The sequence below is a fragment of the Manis javanica genome, chromosome 10 (genome assembly GCF_040802235.1).
Source record: "Manis javanica isolate MJ-LG chromosome 10, MJ_LKY, whole genome shotgun sequence".
NCBI lineage: Eukaryota > Metazoa > Chordata > Mammalia > Pholidota > Manidae > Manis > Manis javanica.
Genome location: NC_133165.1, coordinates 31,202,607 through 31,222,031, shown reverse-complemented (window position 1 = coordinate 31,222,031; position 19,425 = coordinate 31,202,607). Strand labels below are relative to the sequence as shown.

Below are 19,425 nucleotides of genomic sequence, written 5' to 3'. Positions count from 1 at the left end.
GGTACAAAAACAGGCTGAGACAGGTGAAGGGGCTCATTGAAGAACAAAACCCAGGTCTGTCTGGTGTCAGGACTGGGCTCTCTGGTCTTCTTTTCTTGTCCAGGAAACAATGCTGAAGGCCACACGATTACTAGTGGCAAAGCGGGGCTTTAACAGTGCTTTGTACTAGGTGGTTAATACTTGCACATACTTTTTCCACCAGTGGGAAGCCTCCGTTTTAGAATTGGTGTTCTGTACGAAAAATACCTGTGAACAGACATGTCTCATTTCTCTGTGTGTTCATTAGGTAAGCTCATGCACAGGGTCCCTGCATGTCTAGGTGAGGGACATGTTTCTGCCTCTGAGGAACTGTGCAGAAAAGAGGACACAGAGTTACAGTGGAACAGAGGTGTGTGTGGACAGTGTCCCCAAAACAGGGCCAGCAGAGGGGACGCTTGTGCTGAACGACAACACTGCCTGGTCAGGCCTGATGTGGGCAGCTGAGGGGGATGGGGCAGCTGTCACTTGGCTGTGCTGGTGAGACACCCACCCAGTGGCCATGCATTTGGAGAGGTGGCCAGTGGGGGCAGTGGTTCACCAGAGAGTGGGAGCCAGGAGGAGTGCCAAGCAGAAGAGAGCAGGCTTCTGAGGAGTTTTCTGTGAAGGAAAGAGGGAAGCGGGGAAGGGTGTGGAGGCCGCTTGTTGGGTTCCTTGTGATATTTACCTGAGTTCGCTGGAGCAGAGGTGAGCCATCCCTGCTGACAGAAGATGAGGTGGAGGGTGTGGCCCAGGGCTGGGAGCCCGCAGAGGCCTGACCGGTAGAAAAGGGTGGGATCCAAGGCCATGTGGCTGGACGGGGGACCCAGGGCCTTCAGCTTGATGTGGTGCTTTACTTCCTCAGCTGGTGCTGAGTATGTGGCTGTTGATGCCATTCATTCATCCTCTCATTCAAATTTTTGTTTAAAAATCATAAATTTTGTCCCAGAATCATTCTATTAAACATAAATGACTGAATTTTCAGTCATAAAACTACTAACTTTTTTGATGTTGTATTGAAATTAATTCATTGTTCTCAGTATCCTGCAGAAAGCTGGATAAAACCCTTGTGGCCATGTATGTTGGGATTTAAGAGGTCACTAGTGAGGAACCCCTGGGAAGGTCTCCAGCGACTCATTCTGAGCGCTGCACTGTTGTCTGAATTCTTAGTATAGCACTCTGCTGCCATCTAGTGCCACAAATTTTCCTTTTGCGTTTTTTGGGGGGATTTGGGGAAGGATCTGAGAAATTTAAAAAACTTGGATAAAGAGAACTTTATTTAAATTCATAATTTATTATTCTTAGTGTTTTTTTCTTTAAATAATGGACCAAAGTACAATCCCTGTCTACTCTCTAAGCACCATTAAGACATAAAGTAAACCAGATGCCTAAATACAGCTTTGTCTGTCTTGGATAGAATGAATCAGTTTTTAAGTGCTTATTTAATATAAGCATTTTTGTTGTACTTAGGATTTTGTTCTCATTTTTATTTTAAACCATGGTACAGTAGCACTATCAGGATCTTTCTAGAACATAGAAATAACCCTGGACCCTAGGCAATCCATCACAGGTCTGTCCATGAGAACCAGTGGTGAGGCTCCTCGGTAATTACCAATGTTAACTCCTAGCCCCAGGGTAGAGATATGTTTGCCTGGATTGTGCTAAGTTTCTCTCCCCCAAAGGGTGGGGGGTTGGCTTTTAGTTTTTGCCAAGCTAGAATCACTAGGAGTGTCCGCCGCATTCTTAAACAAAATCCTCTTCTGTTTATTACATTTTGTCTCTAGTGAAATTTGCGAAGTGCAGTCTTGTGGAGAGAAGATATTTTAAAAACAGTGAGTGGTAGTGAGTACACTTTAGATAACCTTGAAAAAAATAAGGCTACCCATTCTGCCATTCCTGCCTTCAAGGCCAGAGTCACTTAGGAAGTGTTCATTGTCTGTCACCAGCTTCTGTTTGTTTTGGGAACTGGCCAGACACAGCGCAGCATAATCCTACTTTTGTTTGGGCGTAATTTTTCCTTTAGATGGATATTGCAGGAAAGAGAATGGACAAATGCATATACATTGCCATTTCATTGGTAGTGTAAATAAGTTATTTATTTTATATTTAGTTCCCCTATGGGCTACCTCATGAAAATCCTTTAGCCTGCAGGCTGGAGCTTTTTGCTGGAGTTTTTCTCAGTTGATTTAGTTGTCATCCAGGTCTGTCTTTATTCCTACCCTTGCCATGTCTGGATAGAGCCTAACATGGGTGAAAGGTGGGGTTGTGGCAGGGAGCAGCATGTATTTTTAAAAGGAAAAAAAGGCATCTGTTTTTCCTCTGGAGCAGCTTGTAATTGCAGTGGGAACAAAAGGAGAAAGCCCTATGTTTGGAAAGAAATCAGAAGACAGTGATGTGTGGGTGGGCATACTGAGGGGACAGAACTGCTTCCCGGCAGATCAGGTGCATTAAGCTTGGGAGAAGCCTACAAATCCTTGTGGTTGGCTTTAAATTATCTTACATCCATTCTTATAAAATAAATTGATTTAATCTGCACACTAATTTCATGTACTCACTAAACAGACTTTTCTTGACAAGGTGATAAGCTAAAAAGTAGACGTGCAGCCCCACCAATTATTAGCTCTTTGGCCTCGGGCACATCCCTTAACCTTCCAGAACCTCAGTTCTGTGTCTGAAATATGTTTCAGACTGTAAGAGTATTGGAGTTAATAGGTGTACAAACTCCTAACATGGTGCTTGGCACACTGCTCAGAAGTTCAGATGGTAATGATTATTATCCGCAGTCATTCATTCATATGAAGATCTTTGAAACAAATTTAGGTTCTTGGAGTGGACCTAGAAGTTACATTAGAATGTACTTAGTATTAAAAGTGGGCAAATGTTTGTAAAGGAATATTGTGTTTTAAGGTTTTATTCTGGAAGGAATTTGATAAATTCGCTATTTCCAGTAGCAGAAGAAAAGTATTAAAGTCCTTAGTTTGTCAAGGAAAATTTCCTTCCTCAGGAATCTTTTCTTGACTAGAAGATATAAAGAAAATTAAAAGCTTTTGGCTTGCTTTCTAAATTTTATTAACAGATTATATAAAGCTTTAATTTAGAATTAAGTCATGTCAATAAATATTTAATCATGGTAAGGAGAACATGGAAGATTTTATTTCCTTAAAAGTTTATTCCCCAAAACAGATAAATTATAAACCTCCCAAAACATAATACAGTCCTAAATTAAAGTCATGAAACGAAGCTGGGGTGCTGTCGGGGAGGGGCAGGAGGACCCAGAGAGCCCAGCACTGAGGTATGGCCGGGTGTCAGTGTGAACAGGCTCATCTTGCTGCCCACACTGCCAATCTTTGGCTGGGCTTATCAATTTAAGGGATTTTTCTGGAGGGACTGGAATGTTCTTTCTCACTGTGGCCTCCCTGGGGAAGCTGGCAGAGACCTGACGCAGTTGTCACCAGCACTTGAACGCTCTTTTGCCTCCTTTGCCACCCATTTCTCTTGGAGTCTCTCTCTCCATTGCTAGGGTGCTTTTGCAGTTGTCTTCCTGATGTCATGTTCTCCAGCTCTGTCTCCTAGATTCCTTGAAGGCAGTGCGAATGGCACCATCTCTTCTACTCTTATTTATCATCTCAGTCACCTGGAAATTTATGTATTTCACCTAACTTGTATTGTGCATCATTGAAAAATTACCTTGTTTTCTACTGTTTTGTTTATCATGTTTATATAACAAAGATAAACTAATGTGTAATTTAGTTGGAATGCTCCTAAGGGATAGTAGTGTTTTCTGTACCTTTGAAGTATTTGGATGGAATTACTTTTCGTAATTTGAAAGCTGTTCAGTCTGAGACTCTTTATTAAGCTCAAATCTAAGTAGTTTCTAATACGTCTTAACAGTTAACGTCAACTAAGGCACATGTTCAGGTGTCGGTTTGTTCGCCTAGTCCACTTGAGAAACTGAGCTGGATGAATTTTTACAGGGCGACCTAAAAGCTTACCTGCGCAGTGAGCCCACGCGGGGGGATTCGCAGACGATGCTGCTGCAGCGGATGGCGTGTGAGATCACCGCGGGGCTGGCCGCCATGCACAAGTTGCACTTCCTGCACAGGTGGGTCCGCTGCCGGCTGTCAGAGCACGGTCAGAGCGCTTCCCGGGCGGGGTTCGAGAGTTAGGGAGGGCAGGTCGTAGAGAGCGCTCGCGGTTAAAAAGTAGAAGCTGTCCTGAACTTCCCCGTGTCAGAATGAAGCTGACCTCAAATCCAGACCAGGGAACAGAATGTCTTCATACAGCCTAAGGGCTAGAAATTATTTCCAGAATTTCAAAGAATATAAAAAATTTGCAAGTTCTTTAGAGTTAGAGCCAACAGTCCCGGTCTACCTCCTGACACTTCCGCTTGCGTCCTTTTCATGTCCACTTTCGGTTCTGGTTCTGATTGGGGTGTTCCCAGCGTGTCCCACCTCCCATTCCTGGGAGAGGAAGAGATGCTGCGATGGGCCAGCAGTATCTTTTCGTGTGGGGTCAGAGCACTGGCTTTGGCCAGGCAGCAGGTGGTCAGGGCTTGTGTGCGGGCAGTGCCACACGTCTGGATCTGAGCCTTTCTGGTCCTACCTGAATAGCCTCCGTTCTCTGGAGTACACATTTTGTTCAGATCATTGATGTGATTTCCACAATTAAAACAACAAAGAGCTTTGAGTCCTATCTAAGATATGGTTCTGTGAACCAAAAGGAGATTTCTGTTTGTTCTCCTCTACCCTTTTGAGCTCTGATTTATGTTTAAAATATGTTTAAAATTTTTTCTCAGGTCTCCAGGGAAATGGGCAGGGTCTCTTTTGTTGACTTTACTTAAATCATTTTAACTCTTAGTACTCCACATACCTGAGAAGGATCAGCTGTGTGGATTGACTTGAAGGGATGTCTGTACATGTTTGCATGTTTTAAAAAGCAGGTTTCACAGGAATATATTTATTGTATGACATCATTTTTTAAAAATAAGAAAACATCTGCTTGTATTTATAGAGGTGTATGTGTGTGAGCAGACTTGGAAAAGTATCTGTCAGATTCTTAGTGTTACTTCAGGGTGGGGAAGAAGGAAAATTATATTGACATTTTTCTTATCCATCTATATATCTTGTTTGGCTACTATAGTGAGCAAACCATTCTGATACAGTGCTTTATAAAAGGCCCAAAAGATCATAGGTTTCTTCCAGCTGAAGGCAGAATCCCTTACAAAAAACTTCAAAATATAAAAATATGTGTTTGTCAGATAAACCTCATATTTCATATTTCTAATCTCTTATAACAGGTTAATACTCAGCATATTTGTGTTGTTAATCTTTTGCAAAACATAGTAGATTATCATCCAATACCTGGTTTAGGAATTCTTAAGATTTTGGAGACTGGAGCATTTGAAAGGAGCGTCAATGTCAGAATAAGCAACATAAAGTTATCAGAGATAGCTAGAAATTAAAAAGATGTAAAGCCCAAGTAAGTTTCTTCTACTGTTTTACAAAAATTGGCAGTGATGTCAGAGTAAATGTTATTTTCCAGTAGGTTTTTGCAGGTTAAAGTTTTACTTAATTTAGAATATTGTGAACCTTAGAGCAAATAAAGATGATAAATTAAGTCACATGGCTTGGATTTTATTCAGGTACAAACACCCAAGGTAAAGAAAATTCTTTAAACCATTGGCACTGTCTTACTTTGTTTTAAAAAGCAGCCATATTATATATAAAATTTACATTTGGGGCATCCATTTGTGCTTTTTCTTTTTTGATGGTAGCATACCATACAGCATATTTTAAGTTGGAATTGAGAATATTTATTGGCTGACTTAAAGTCAGACTGTGTGTGTTGGTTGAAAATAGGAGAGCCCACATGTCCAACTGAAAGCTACTGGCTGTGCTTGGAAACTGATCTAACAAAGCACCCTCAGTTAAACTTATTTTTACTTACTATTTAAGAGGAATGTGCCTGGGTCCTAGGTAGCCTGCATTTCTCAAGTTGTACATGTGACATTCATGAAGGCCATGTAAACAGCAGAAGCTGCCAGTGTGTTACGTTCCACGCCATTCTGCCCTGCTGGCCAAGGGCCTGGAACTTCCTGTCCTCTGCCTGTCAGCCTTCCCGAGCAGCTCCAGGAAGATGCCACCAGGTCACGGTACTGAGCTAAGTGTAGAGAGGTTCCAGTGTGCAGCATGGGCCTCGCTGTGGCTCATGAGGCCGAAGACCTATGTGACAGGGGCCTTGAGAAGTACCCGGGTGATGGCTGTGCATGACAGGGTATCTTTAGGATTTGCATAGTTTTTAAGTGCAGGTTTCTTTCTGCTGAGGAACACTGAGGTAATTGAGTTCTCCAACTTTCAGTGTGGGCTCCTGTGTCACAGGAGTGTGATAAATACACACTAGTGTTAGGTGCCTCTTTACATTAATTTTTTCTTAAATTGTACTACTGGTGTTAGCACTGGTAAAGCTTAAGGTCTGGTTACTGATCAGCTTATGCTGCACCTCTAGCGTGAGTGTTTCTTCCAGTCAGTGAATTATTAGGGGATTTGGATTTCGTTAATGTGTGTGTGTGTAAAATCTTCAGATTACATTTTTTTAAATTCCTTTTAATGGTTTCTATTTTAAAGATTAGTCTTTAAGGAAAAAATGTTACATATGGCTGTAAATATGATTGCTTTACTTATTTTGATTGATAATTTTAAATCAAAGCCACAGATAGCATTTGGCCTGTAGTGAGTGGTACTAAATGGAAGAAAGACACTACCACTCTTCATTTTGCTTTCAGGATGAGAACCTAAAGATTTTCCTTAAACATGCTTTGGAATCAGACTGAGTAAAGTCTGCAGCCTCTCGATAAGTGTACGCGAAATGAAGGCCTGAGCTGTCGTCAGCAGTTACTTGCCTGGCTTAGCCTCATGTTCCTCACTTGTAGGATCTTAATAATAGTGCTGAATTCTTAAGATCCAGGTGTGGAGTCAGTGAAATTCCGAAGCTCATATTACAGGGTCTGGTCTGGTAAATGCAGGGGAGGTAGAAGAAGCAGGAGAAATGATTATGATAAATGTGGCTGGGCTGTGTCTTACTTTTAGAGGTTTTAGTTTTCTTGCTTTCTTGGGGTTGTTTTGATATTAAGTTAAAGACAGTGGAAATCAATTGGTTTAGATATTCATTGACTTTCTGCAGTTTGCGAAGATCAGTGCTAGATGGGGTAAGGGATATAGAAATGTACTTAAAGTCAAAACAAAATCCTTGATTCTTGCTCAGTGATACTCTAGCAGAAGAGTTAAGTTGTACATTCATGTTAGGCAGAGTGACCTCTATGTTCCAAGCATATACAGAATGTTCTCTGAATAGTGATTGCCATGAGGCAACTGCATTTTACAGAGGAGGATGCTGATGGTCAGAGTAGTAAGCCACTGATGTGATGAGCTGTTTGAAGCCAGGCCATGTGACTCTTGAGCCTGTGCTCTTACCTCTGTTGGTTCTACTGCATAGTAGTGCTGTCATTTGAGATACAAACACCATGTGTGGTCCTTGTACAGGTTCTTTATTTTTGTCTTGAGGGGACTTGAGGTAGTAGCATTTTAGTTATCCTTGAAGAATGGGCATAAGTTGGAGAATGGAGATAAGGAAATTGCTAGAGAAGGGAATATCAAAGAATATGTTGTTTGGTAGGAGAAAGAGAAGGAAAGGGAGTTTAGAGAAATAGCAAATAGTCTAGTTGAACCAGAAGAGAATTTGCATGAAGAAAAGCAGTGGGAGGCAAGAATAGAGAGGTAGCCTGGGGCCAAATTATATGCCCTGAGTGCTAGGATAAGTCTTTAGACTTTATTTTGTAGGCCATGGGGTGACATAATCAGAACTCCCTGTGTGCACGTGTGTGTACACAACTCATGTGTGTGTGTGTGTGTGTGTGTGTGTGTGTGTGTGTGTGCACTTAATCACTGTTGCAGTATAGTTTAGGGTGGTTTGGAAAGGAGACACTACTGAACAGGAAAACTAAATAGGAATTTTTATTGGGTGACTGTCTATAAATGCTTTTTATTTCCCCTTCTACATGGAGAATCTGTTGATGGCAGTGACTAGATTGTCTTTACCTTTGTTTATCTCATAATGTATTTCATACAGATGTGAGGAAAGGCAACAGAGAAAAGGAGTCAGTTAATTGTAGTTTAAACCCAAGAAGAAATGAGACTTCAGTGGATTGGGTAGCTAAACCGGAAAGTGATGCAAGAGCTTTCAAAAGGCTCCAGGTCTGGAGAGTTTCATGGTTGGCTTCTATCCAGCCTTTAAAGAACAGATGACACCAATGTGTTTAAACTATTCCACACCACAAAGAAGGCTGAAATTTCTACAACTCATTCTATGAATCCAACATAATTAATAGCAAAAGACAGAATATGAAAAATTATCGATAATTCTCATTGATGAATATAGACTCAAATATTAGCAAACTACATCCAACAATATGTGAAAAAAACAGGTAAGACTTCTAGGAGTTTAAGGATAGGTTTTTATCATAAAATGTATCTGCATAATTTATCATATTACAACAAAATAAAAGAGGAAAAAAACATGTCGATAGTTTGCTGAAACATCACTTAGTATAATGCAGCCATTCCATGTTTAAATCTGTGATAGGAAACAACAAAGATATGATAAATAAGAAAACTCAGTAACAACTAGACTCTAAGTGGCTAAATAATAAAGATTTTTAAATTAAAATCAGAAACCAAGCAGAGATGCCCACAATGTCCATTGTTGGTCAACGTTTTTTGGAGGCACTTGTGAATTCAAATACAGACTATAAGATTGTTTAAAAAAATCGTAGTTAAAATTTATTGAATGTTTTCTGTGTGCCAGGTATTGTTTCTGAGTGCTTGATGAATATTAACTTATTTACCTTTGCAGCAGCTCTGAGAGGTAGGAGCCCTTCTTTCCTGCACATTACAGATGGGGAAACACATGCATAGAGAAACATACGACTTGCTCAGGCTTGTGCAGCTGGAGAGCGGCAGGGCTGGGATTCAAAACCAGAGTCCACACTCTCAGCCAGGAAGGTACACTAAACAATCGCTGGGAAAAAGAGAATGTCATCTCTTTACTGGTGACATGTCTATTGAGAAAAAAATCAAGGTACTTACAGTTTCTTTAAAAACTATAACTAAAAGAGAATTTACTGTGGCTCCCTGACAGATAAATATACTGAAGTCAATAGTTCTTCCCTGTACTAGGTGTAAATACCTAGAAGTGAAGGTGAAAAAAAATCCCATTCTCAACAATGCCACAATTATATAAATTATTGATAAAGGACTGTATGAAGAACACTATAAAATCTATTATAGAGAGACATAAAATATGTGAACAAATGGAAAGATGTACCTACCCATTTTATGATGGAAAGACAACACAAAAATGCCAATTAACTCAAAATTTATAAAGAAACTTCATATACTTCCAACTAGAATCCTCAAAGGATTGAGGGGCGGTGTAGTGGTGGATGAAAGTATCTTTAGCTTCATATGGAAAAATAAATGTCTAGAAGAGCCATTAAAGTATGAACAAAAAGTGAATTGTTAGGGCAGAAAGGGAAGCTTGCTTTACGAGACACCAGAACACACAATAAGCCACTGTAATAAAAACCAATATGGTTTTGGCAGAGAAACAGATGAATGGACAATAGACAGTAGACAGAATGTGGAGAAAGTTAATATATGCCAAAAGTGGCATTTCAGATCAGTGGAGAAAAGATGGCTTATATGTTAAATGCTGGTATAATTAGTTATCCCAGTGGGAAAGAACTGGCTTCTCCATCATCCAATGAATATAAATGAAGATACAGAAATAAATGTGTTTTTGGCAAAATTCTAGATGGTATGTATTACTCAGGGATGAGTGAGGTGGTGTTAATGAAGATAGGAAACCCAGGGGTTCTAAAGTAAAAGGTGGATATGGCTATTATATAAAAATTAAATACTCTTTATATAGCAACAGATACCATAAAGTCAATAGACAGCAGAGTTGGGAAGATACATCTGCAAATGTAAGCAGCAGCTGAAAGGCTAATACTTACAATGAGCAAAAGGTTCTTATAAATTTACAAAGAAATGATGACCCAGTAGAAAAATGGGTAGAGAAACAAACAAGCCAACAAATGTGAAAAGATGTCCAAGTTCAGGAGCAGATTGGAGCCTGTATATCAAAGTGACAAGCTCCAAAGGCAGAGTGCTACGCTTGTTGCCGGTGGAGGTTCAGAGGGAAGTTTTTGTCTGGATGGCACATACATCACATACTGCATGTAAAACACACTTTGAAAGCCATCGGGCAATAGCTATAATTAGTATGTTTCCACGGGAAATAGCATGAGGATTGAAGACTGTGTGTCAGAACTGTCCATTGCAGCTTTGTTGGAGGTGGTGAAAAGAAGTGAGCGTTCACCAGGGGAGCCGGAGTACACTCCTGCATATCTGCACCATGAAATATCACACAGCTGCTGTGAAGAAAGATTTAGGACTCTCTGCTAGTTGACTTGGAGGAATTTCCACATCATGATGTTGAAAGAAAGCTGCAGAGAAGTAGGCATATCACATTTTTGTAAGGCAAATGCTCCTGTTCCCCTTACTTGTGTATTTGTGTATGTGCTATGTATGTAAGTATGGAAAAAATGTAGTAAGATTATATCTACCAGTTTGCTAAAACACGTTACCTGGAATGAGTGGAGGGGTAGGAAGAAGATAGTTTCTTTAAAAAAAAAAAAGGCTGTATTTAGGAAGACTCAGAAAAAGCCTAGTATTCATATAACCCAATTCATGCAAAATGTGTGTATGTGTGCCTGAGAAGATCAGGAAGGACAAAGCCCTGGGCTTGGTGCGGCCACCTGTGCTGTATTGTCAGGGAAGAGAAGCATGTGCAAAGCAGAGAAGAAAAGGACAGGCCATGTCTCCAGATGGCAGGCCACTTGGTCTTAGGACTATAGCCCTCACTTTAAAATCATTTGCTGTTTGTAAAGTATTAGATGTTCCATTTTTTTTTGGTGACTTTTAGGCCCACAGGAAAATTAATGGTCTGGAATGGCCGTCTTTCATCCTGATCTGTTTTGGCTTTCTTGTTAAGACCTGGATTCTGGTTGGGGGTGGGGGTGTCTGATAGGTGGCACTTGCCCCACGCCAGGCCTGTGTTTTCACTTGCCCAGCAAGTGATTATGGTGCATGCCGAGTATGAGACCCACCACTGAAAGTGTGTGGTTATATCCTGAAGGGCAGTGGATTGGCAGCTCAGTGCTGTCCTGGTTTTAGACATCTTTTAAGTCAGGCCTAGAGGAGAGTCAGTGGAGCCTTTAGGTCGGAGGAGCCGCCTTCTTAAGGACTGCCAGGGGTGTCAACCAAATACCAGGATGTTGAGGGAAGTCTCCCCATGCTGACTAGTCAGAAGGATGATGTGTGTCTTGCTCTGTGGGACCCCTGGAGTGTCCCATCAGCTCTAGGCCCCATGTTCCTTCCAGGCCACATACATACCTGTGCAGCTTGGTGCTTAGTAGTCAGCTATGGACAAGACTCGGGCACTCATTCAGATTTCTGGGGCACTTTCTTTGAGCTTACTCACTCCTGTTCTGTACTCTGCCCTGCAACGCAGTCTCTCTGGCAGCCTCCGAGTCTGCTCTATTTCCACCTCCCAAGGAGCTGTTACTCTCAGGATTCCATATCTTTTGCAATGGTTTTTATATTTTGCCCTGTTTTGTAACTGCTTGTATTGGGAAGAGAAGCCAGAACCAGAAGTTGAGACCATATATAGGCCCAGATGTCCACCTCAGTATCAGCTCTGGCCCAGCCCTGGAGAAAACTCAAAACAGAAAGCTTTATCCCTATTTTGTCCCCAGGCCTCAAAACCTGGGCCAGGAGTGGTGGGCCACATTCCAGCCAGTGGCATTTTCCTCAGGGTCTACACAGAATTTCACAGTGGAAATGTTTTCTGTACCCCCAGAGCCTGGCAGGTGCCAGACATTCAGTAAGTGCTCAGTAAAAACTGTGTTGTTGAGCTAACAAGGAATGACCCAGTAAGCAGGTGCACAGGCTGTCAGAATGCCCAGGCTCCTCTTTGTGCCATATCAGAATCCTCTCGCTTTAATCTGCCGCGTGTAACTCTTTGAACCACATCCCATCTTTTGAGTGATAAATAGCAGAGTGTCTTTTTTTTTGTTTAACTTTTGGAATTGCCAAAGGCAGTGTGTGTGGTAAGCAAAGCCTGACTTCAAGGTTGAAGGTGTGAATTCACCTCTCATCAACTTTACTGTACAAGCCATTTTACTTCATCCCCCTAGCCTGTTTCTTCCATGAACTGGGGGTAATCTTTCCCTGTAGTGCTGGTGTCAAGGTTATATAAGATAATGGATACCCAGCCCTAGAAGAATATTCAGTAACTTTCAGTTACTTAGCTTCCTATCTGTTACTCTTTCATCGGGGATTCAGTTTACTTGGGAAAGCCTAGGCAGGTGACATAAATAGAGGTGTGGGCAATTGTGAAAATGGCTCTGGCCACATTCAGCTGTTGCTATTAGAGCCATCCTTCTGAAGATGGGGTGGGCAGCTCCTTAGAGCTCTTTGGTATGGGGGACTCCCACTTCCTGTGTCCGTCAGCTCCGCTCAGAGGCTGAGTCCCACACAGTCCCTGATGGGCAAGGCAACAGTGGGTGCTGCCAGCCGAGGGGAACAGAGCCAGATCCTTGAGAGAGCCTTTCAAGGCGGGATCCTTTGGCAGCCTCCTCACTGGACCTGTTTTTCAACTTGAAGGAAGAATATACTGAGTATGTTTGTATTTCCTGACCAAAACCCGCCATTGACGTCAAGAGCTACCTCTGTTGTTCAGAAGTTACACCTCTGTTTTCTTCTGTTCTTTAGCTTTGCACATTATTAGACTTACAGGGAATATTTTTCACTGATTTTTAATCGAATGATACCATATCTTGAATCTGGATAGCACTTTCATGTTTTGAAAACATTTCATATGTATTTTTATTTTATCCTTGTAAAAACCTTGTGAGTTAGCTCTTAATACACATATCCCAATTTTTGTGTCTGAGGAATTGGAGGCTCTGTTACTCTAAGTACATTTGCCCAAAGTCACATCGTTTTTTAGTGGCGCTGTTGCCAGGCCTCCTGACTGTCCATGCTTTTCCCCTGCGCTGTGTCTACTTCCAGGTTTGGGTGGAGGGAGGGAGTGGGTTTAGAGGAAGTTCCCCAATCACATCATTGATTTTTTTCCCCTGCTTGTCTCCTCCAGTTTTTAAGGGATGGAAGCATCTCTCCTTTTCTGAGATGAGATAGTGGCTGAGTTGTCCCAGGGTATGAAAATGCCTTTGCAGTGAAAGCCTGTTGCTTATATAACTTTTCATGTTATTTTTATGTAACCTTCACATGTGATGTATCTGAAGACCTAGTGGAGCAGGGTGAGGAGCAGAGCAGGTGGGAGAAGGCAGCATCCCTGGAGTCAGCGGCTCAAATGGCCGGGGAGGGGGTGCCGAGTGCTCAGACAGTACCCCGGCTGCAGGACCCATGGCCCCATGGGAATGCTGGCACCCAGCTTTCTTCTGGTCTATGGAGGGAGCTGTGGGAAGATGGAGAAGGATCTCTCTATAGAAACTCCAGAAATTCCTGTTAGTGGTGCCCCGTACAGAAAACCCCTCTGCTGGCAAAACTGCAAGCAGTCCCCTCTCATTGCCGCTGTCATCTCGGCGGGTAAAGCTGCCTGACTTTCTGCCCACAAATGGCCTGCCCTCCTGCCTGACCTCCCTTCCAAAAGAAACTTCCAAAAGACTGGAAGTTTGTAGCAGTGAGTCTGGTGTCTGAGGTTTCTCCCAGACGCCTCCACAGGCCTGAAGGCGTCTGGTTGGAGGACCATGGAAGTCACCACTTGTAAACAGTGCAGAGAGGCATTTGGTAATAACTGACTGGAAATTCAGATCACAGGTGTGTGGAGGACTGACCTCACATGTGGGCCGTGCTCTGGTTAACATGGTAGTTGATGGTGACATGATGAAAACACTGCTGAATTGTACCTTGTTAGCTTTGTGACCCCAGCAAAGTTACTTTGATTCACTGTACCATGGTTTCCTTATCTGTAAGTTGGGAATGTAGCAGTATCCACCTCAGAGCTTTGTCGTGAAGATTCAGTGAGTCAGCACATGGAAAGTGCATAGAGATGCGCCTAGCATAAAGTCAAGTGCTCCGTAAATGTCAACCATTTGTATAACTGAGTTGGTGCTGTGCACCAGCTGTCACCAAGTCACAGCGGTGTTGGCTGTTGTGGGCATCCTCCTTATTGTTCTGTTTCTGACATGGGAGCTTTGGAAATTAAAATCTTTGAAAACACGAATTTAATAATTAGTTGAATAAGTCTATCTTCTACAATCATATAAAGACAAAACATTTAAAATTTTGTACTATAGAAAGTCATATTTGATCAATTTTATTTATGATTCAAAACAGTAAGTTAGGTCTCCTTCTGTTTTAATTTAGTGGCTTCTTTTACTCATATGCTAATTGATTATTAAAAACATTCTGAAGGGCTAAAAGCAAAATCCCCAAAAATTAATGTGTCTCCATGGGAAGTTCCTTTAGAAAAAAATAGTTTTTGTTTTTCAAATTGTTTTTGAAAATAAACCTGTTCTTAAATAAAGTATAAAAGTTAATTGTTTTAAGTAAATCTTAAAAATAAGCCCTTTACCTTCCTTGTGGAAAGATGGAGGTCAAAGGGGGGATCATAATTTGGAAAGGGCCTCCTTGTAATGCTTGCATATCTTTGAAAAAGGAGTTAAAAACAAACATTTTAAATGATGTAGATTATTTGGGGGTATTTGAAGTTGTAACTTACTAATCTTTGTTTATAATAAATAAACTATTGTTAGACCATTACTCAAGTGCTACAAGTTACTGTAAAAAAATAATATTCAGGCAGTTTAGTCAACAGTATTTTAGAATTCTTTCTTGGTCAGTCCTAAAATAGTAGGAAACAAGCCATAAGTTTTGTGTTAATGCTGAACCCTATACAGATATGGTCAGTATTTAACCTTACGATCATTTTCATTATTTAAGTAATGAAGAATATGGTATATAGACCTTTTTCTGTAAAAGAGAATTTTAAAACATTAATTATTAAGCAGGTTGCACAGCACACTACTCTGATTGCTAGAGAAAGCCTTTCATAGCACTTTCATGTCGCATTTTCCTGGCTGCAGATTCTCCTTGTTCTCACGTTCATGTTGCTCTTTCTGTTTTCAGTGATTTAGCCCTGCGGAATTGTTTTCTTACCTCGGATTTAAATGTGAAAGTGGGAGATTATGGAATAGGGTTCAGCAGATACAAGGTAAGCCAAGGTTTTAAAGGTTCTGTCCTTAATCTGATTTAATTTCACTGTCATTAGGTAGTAATATCACAAAATGCCAGTTGGTGTTTGGAGGAGGGGGTAAACATCTTGGTCATGTTGGGGTCAAAGCATAGTTAAACCCCTCTGCCAAGAGGAGTTTGTTCTAGTCATTTTAATGGTAGAGTTAGCTTCTGACGTATGGTTTGTCTAAACCAACGGCTTTGTGCCTGAGGTTTTGTGACAGCTTTCCAAATGCTTTGCTTAAAAAGACTTTTATGCATTGTAATTGATAATAGTTTGATGGTGCATGTGAATTTTAATATGAACTGGGCAATAATAATTATTGCCACCTGTATCATAAAATATATATGCCATATAAATGTTAAGGTATTCAGTAAAGTTTTGGTTCAAATTCAGTAAGCTTGGGATTTAGATTTTTAAACTCTGCAATAATATATCCCCAAGGGAAGTAAGTAGATGATGTTTCCGTGTGTGTGTGTGTGTGTGTGTGTGTGTGTGCCTGAGTGTGTGTGTGTGTGTGGGCCTGAGTGAGGTAGCGTGACGTGGGGAGAGAAGGCAGTTGTGCTGGCTCCACACTGTCAGGGGGCCTTGGATAAGTCATTGACCCTCATTTTCTACGCAGCACCAATGAGGAGAATACCTCTCCTGTGTTACGGGGTTCTCATGAGAACCAAAGGGGTCATTTTCACAGACCTTGGTAACTGAAAGATATAATTTGGTTATTTGTCTTCATAGCAGCTGCAGTGTCTTGAGCACTGGTCGTGTACCAAGCACTGTGAAGTAGTTTATGTCATTTAGTCCTCACCATAAAGGGAGGTAGATCTTATGTCTTCCTCATTTTACAAATAAGGAGAAAAACTTAGCATTTTTGCTCAGAGTCACTTAGTTGGTAAATGGCTGAGCGTAGACTTAAAACCCAGTCTGACTGATTCTAAAGCCTGAGCTCTTACTCATTAACTGGCACCACTCCCCTACTTGGGGCATAAGGCCCAGCATATTTTAAAGGATGTTTTCCTCAGGATCTGTGTTCTATGCATCAGACACAGCGTACCTTCCTTTTCCAGGAAGGATGACTGAGTGAGTGTTCATGTCTCAGAGACCAGCTCCCGAGCCCAGGCGGCTTCAGAGAAACCTTTACCTACTTCTGCCCAGGAAATCTCTTTTCTTTCTCTGATATATCCTTTGAGTAGAGTGTGTGTGTTCTGAGAATAACCAGGAATTAAATTTGAGCTCACTAAAAAAGTACAATAGAATTCAAAATTCTGTATGCTTTCTAACAAAACAGGAGGATTATATTGAAACAGATGATAAAAAAATTTTCCCTCTGCGGTGGACTGCTCCAGAATTAGTAACCAGCTTTCAAGACAGACTACTAACTGCAGATCAAACTAAGTATAGTAATATCTGGTATGTATTAATTTACCATTCTATTAAGCTTTTGTGTGGCAAAGCCCTGACTTCTTTCTCCTTGAGTACTTTCTTCAGCGAATAAGATGTAGGGACACAGAGTGCCCGATGGTGTTGGAAAAGACAGTTTATTGACACCATGCAGTTATCACAACTGCAGGGACATAATTAACTTCTCTCCTACCCATTTGACAGTAATAAGCTCCATAAAAGCGGAAACCAAGTCTGTTTTCTGTGCCTACCACAGAGCCTGACATATAAAAATTATTTAATAAGTATTTTTTGAAGTGAGGGAAAAAAAGGCAGAAGGAGGTTTGGAGCATTATGTGATACTGTGGTTTATAAGAGGTCAGTTTAATGGAGGTTGAAAAGCGTGTCTTAAGTCGTTGACTTACAATTTCTGTTACAGCTTTCATCATGTATAACTACATTTTTTGTGGTGGTCCTGCTTTTCCTATTTTCTTTTTCTCTTCTTGCCTTCTTTTGGGTTGATTTTTTTTAACTGTTTTTTTTCCTCTTAGTTTGGGAGCTGTATATGTTATTCCTATGCTTTTATTGGTTACCCAATATTCCTATAATTCCTAAAAATTATAACATCTGTACTTGATTTCCCTTCATCTAATCTTGGCCCTCTTTCTGAACAATGATACAAGGGCCTCAGAATACTTTAACACACTTTAACTATGTTTATCTATGTACCACACATACATAAAATTGTATGTTGTTATTGTTGGGTATTTTAATTTTTTCTTTTAAGCCCACAAGACATTATTATTATTTAGCATTAGCGTTTCTTTACATTTATCAACATAAGCAAATCTCTTTGCTCTTCATTCTTTATTTTTCTTTATCTCAGACCTTCCATCTGGAGTCACTCCCTTTTTAATCTGAAGTGTGTCCTTCAGAATTTCCTTCAGAGAGGGTCTGATGGTAACAGACTCTGTTTTTTGTAAGTGTGAACATACCTTAATTTTGTCCTCATTCTTGAAATATATTTTTACTTGATGCAACTGATTGTCTCTCAGCATATGGAGGATCTCATTCTGCTGTCTTCTGGCTTCCATTGTTGCTATTGAGAAGTCAGCTGTAAGTCTGCCTAAGCTCTTTGAAGGTAATGTGACTTTTTCTCTCTGTCTGCTTTTAACTCTTCTCTTTGTCTTTTGTTTTTTTATAATTTCACTATGGTGTGTATAGATGTGGATTTCTTAGGTGGTTCTGCTTGGGATTGATTTGGCTTATCAGATCTGTGGGTCATTGTTCTTAGCCCTTATCCTTCAGATACTGCCTTTGCCCCATTTTCTCTCCATTTGGAAGTCTGATTACACTTATGTTATGCCTTCTTGCTCTGTCTTCTTTCTCTTAAAATCTCCTTTTTTTTATATACATATATTCCATCCTTTGACTCTGAGCCACACTCTAATTTTTCAGACCTATGCTCTAACCACTGATTTTCTCTTGCAAAAATTCTCTCTTCAGCTGTGTCTATTCTATTAAATCTTTCTATTAAGTTGTATAGTTCAGTTACTAATTTTTCAGTGTTAGGAGGTCTATTTGATTTTTAAAAATTTTCCCCAGGGTTTTAAATGATTGGGCTATGCTCTGCCTCAGATAATTCCAGTATCTGAAGTCTGTAGATTTGACCTTGTTGGTTCTTAATGGTCACTTGTTTCCTTGGGGGCGTGTTTATGGTAAGGATCTTGGAAACCTGGAGCAAAGGAATATTCCTCCAGAGAGGATCTGCATGTGCTTTGGTAGCATAACTGGGTACCTGCTATGTAAAGGAACTATAACTATGCTAGTTTAGAGCTTATTCAGCTTGAGATGTTTTTGACCACTCAGGTGGTGTGAATTTGGACTGCAAGTCCAAGTAAGGGCCAGCTCTGTGGTTATGACTTCACGAAGATGACCCCCACACTAACACTTACAAGTGCACACTCACTCACTCATAGCGCCTCGCTGCCAGGGCAGCTTGTCTTTTAGTCTCTTGAAGGGAGGGCTGAGGCGGGTTTATTCCCACTGTGAGGAGGTCTCCCTGTGAGACCCCCCTTACCTAGGGCTTTGGCCTATCCTCCGCCACCACCACCACCCACACTGAGCCTTGTAAACTGAACACACAGACGCCCAAGTTCTGTGCTTCCTCAGATGCCCCAGGTCAAAGGTGGTTTTAGTGTTCTGCTTAGTTCTCAGAGTTCTAGTTTTCTGTCCTGTTAATTCTCTGCTATCTTATCTACTCTTTGGTTCCTTTAAGAAGATTTGCTTTTTCTGCCTCATCTCTATTTTTACTATTCTTAGCAAGGTGACTGACCTGAAAACAGACAGAGCCTGTTTGAGGAGTCTGGTGGCAGGGCTGGCAGTGCTCGCACTCCCTGTGCTGGGGGTGCACGAGAGGGGCTTCTCTCACAGAGCTTGCTGGAAGAGGGGGAAGAACTACACGACGTTCTTCTTCCCAGAAGAAAGAGGCCAGTGGTGCCTAAGGAGGCAAGAGCCAGTGTGTGGTGAAGAGTTGGCTAGACAGGAATGAGAGGCAATGATGATGGCAGTTCTCTGGGAAGAAACTGGATGGGGCAGAACTGGGAGCTCGGGCAGGCATGGACTGTGGTGGGGAGACACGTCTCATCTTCCTGTGTG

General features: G+C 41.2%; 1 protein-coding gene across 2 annotated transcripts in view; it reads left to right on the top strand.

Annotated features, from left to right (window-relative positions):
• The window catches only part of LMTK2 (lemur tyrosine kinase 2), a 96,329-nt gene that overhangs the window by 59,337 nt on the left and 17,567 nt on the right, over positions 1–19,425 (top strand). For both annotated transcript variants that reach the window (XM_073215075.1, XM_017672214.3), the window contains exons 7-9: positions 3,990–4,117; positions 15,285–15,369; positions 16,676–16,797. In XM_073215075.1, the coding sequence (XP_073071176.1) occupies positions 3,990–4,117; positions 15,285–15,369; positions 16,676–16,797 (335 nt within the window). The remainder of the gene's footprint in view (positions 1–3,989; positions 4,118–15,284; positions 15,370–16,675; positions 16,798–19,425) is intronic.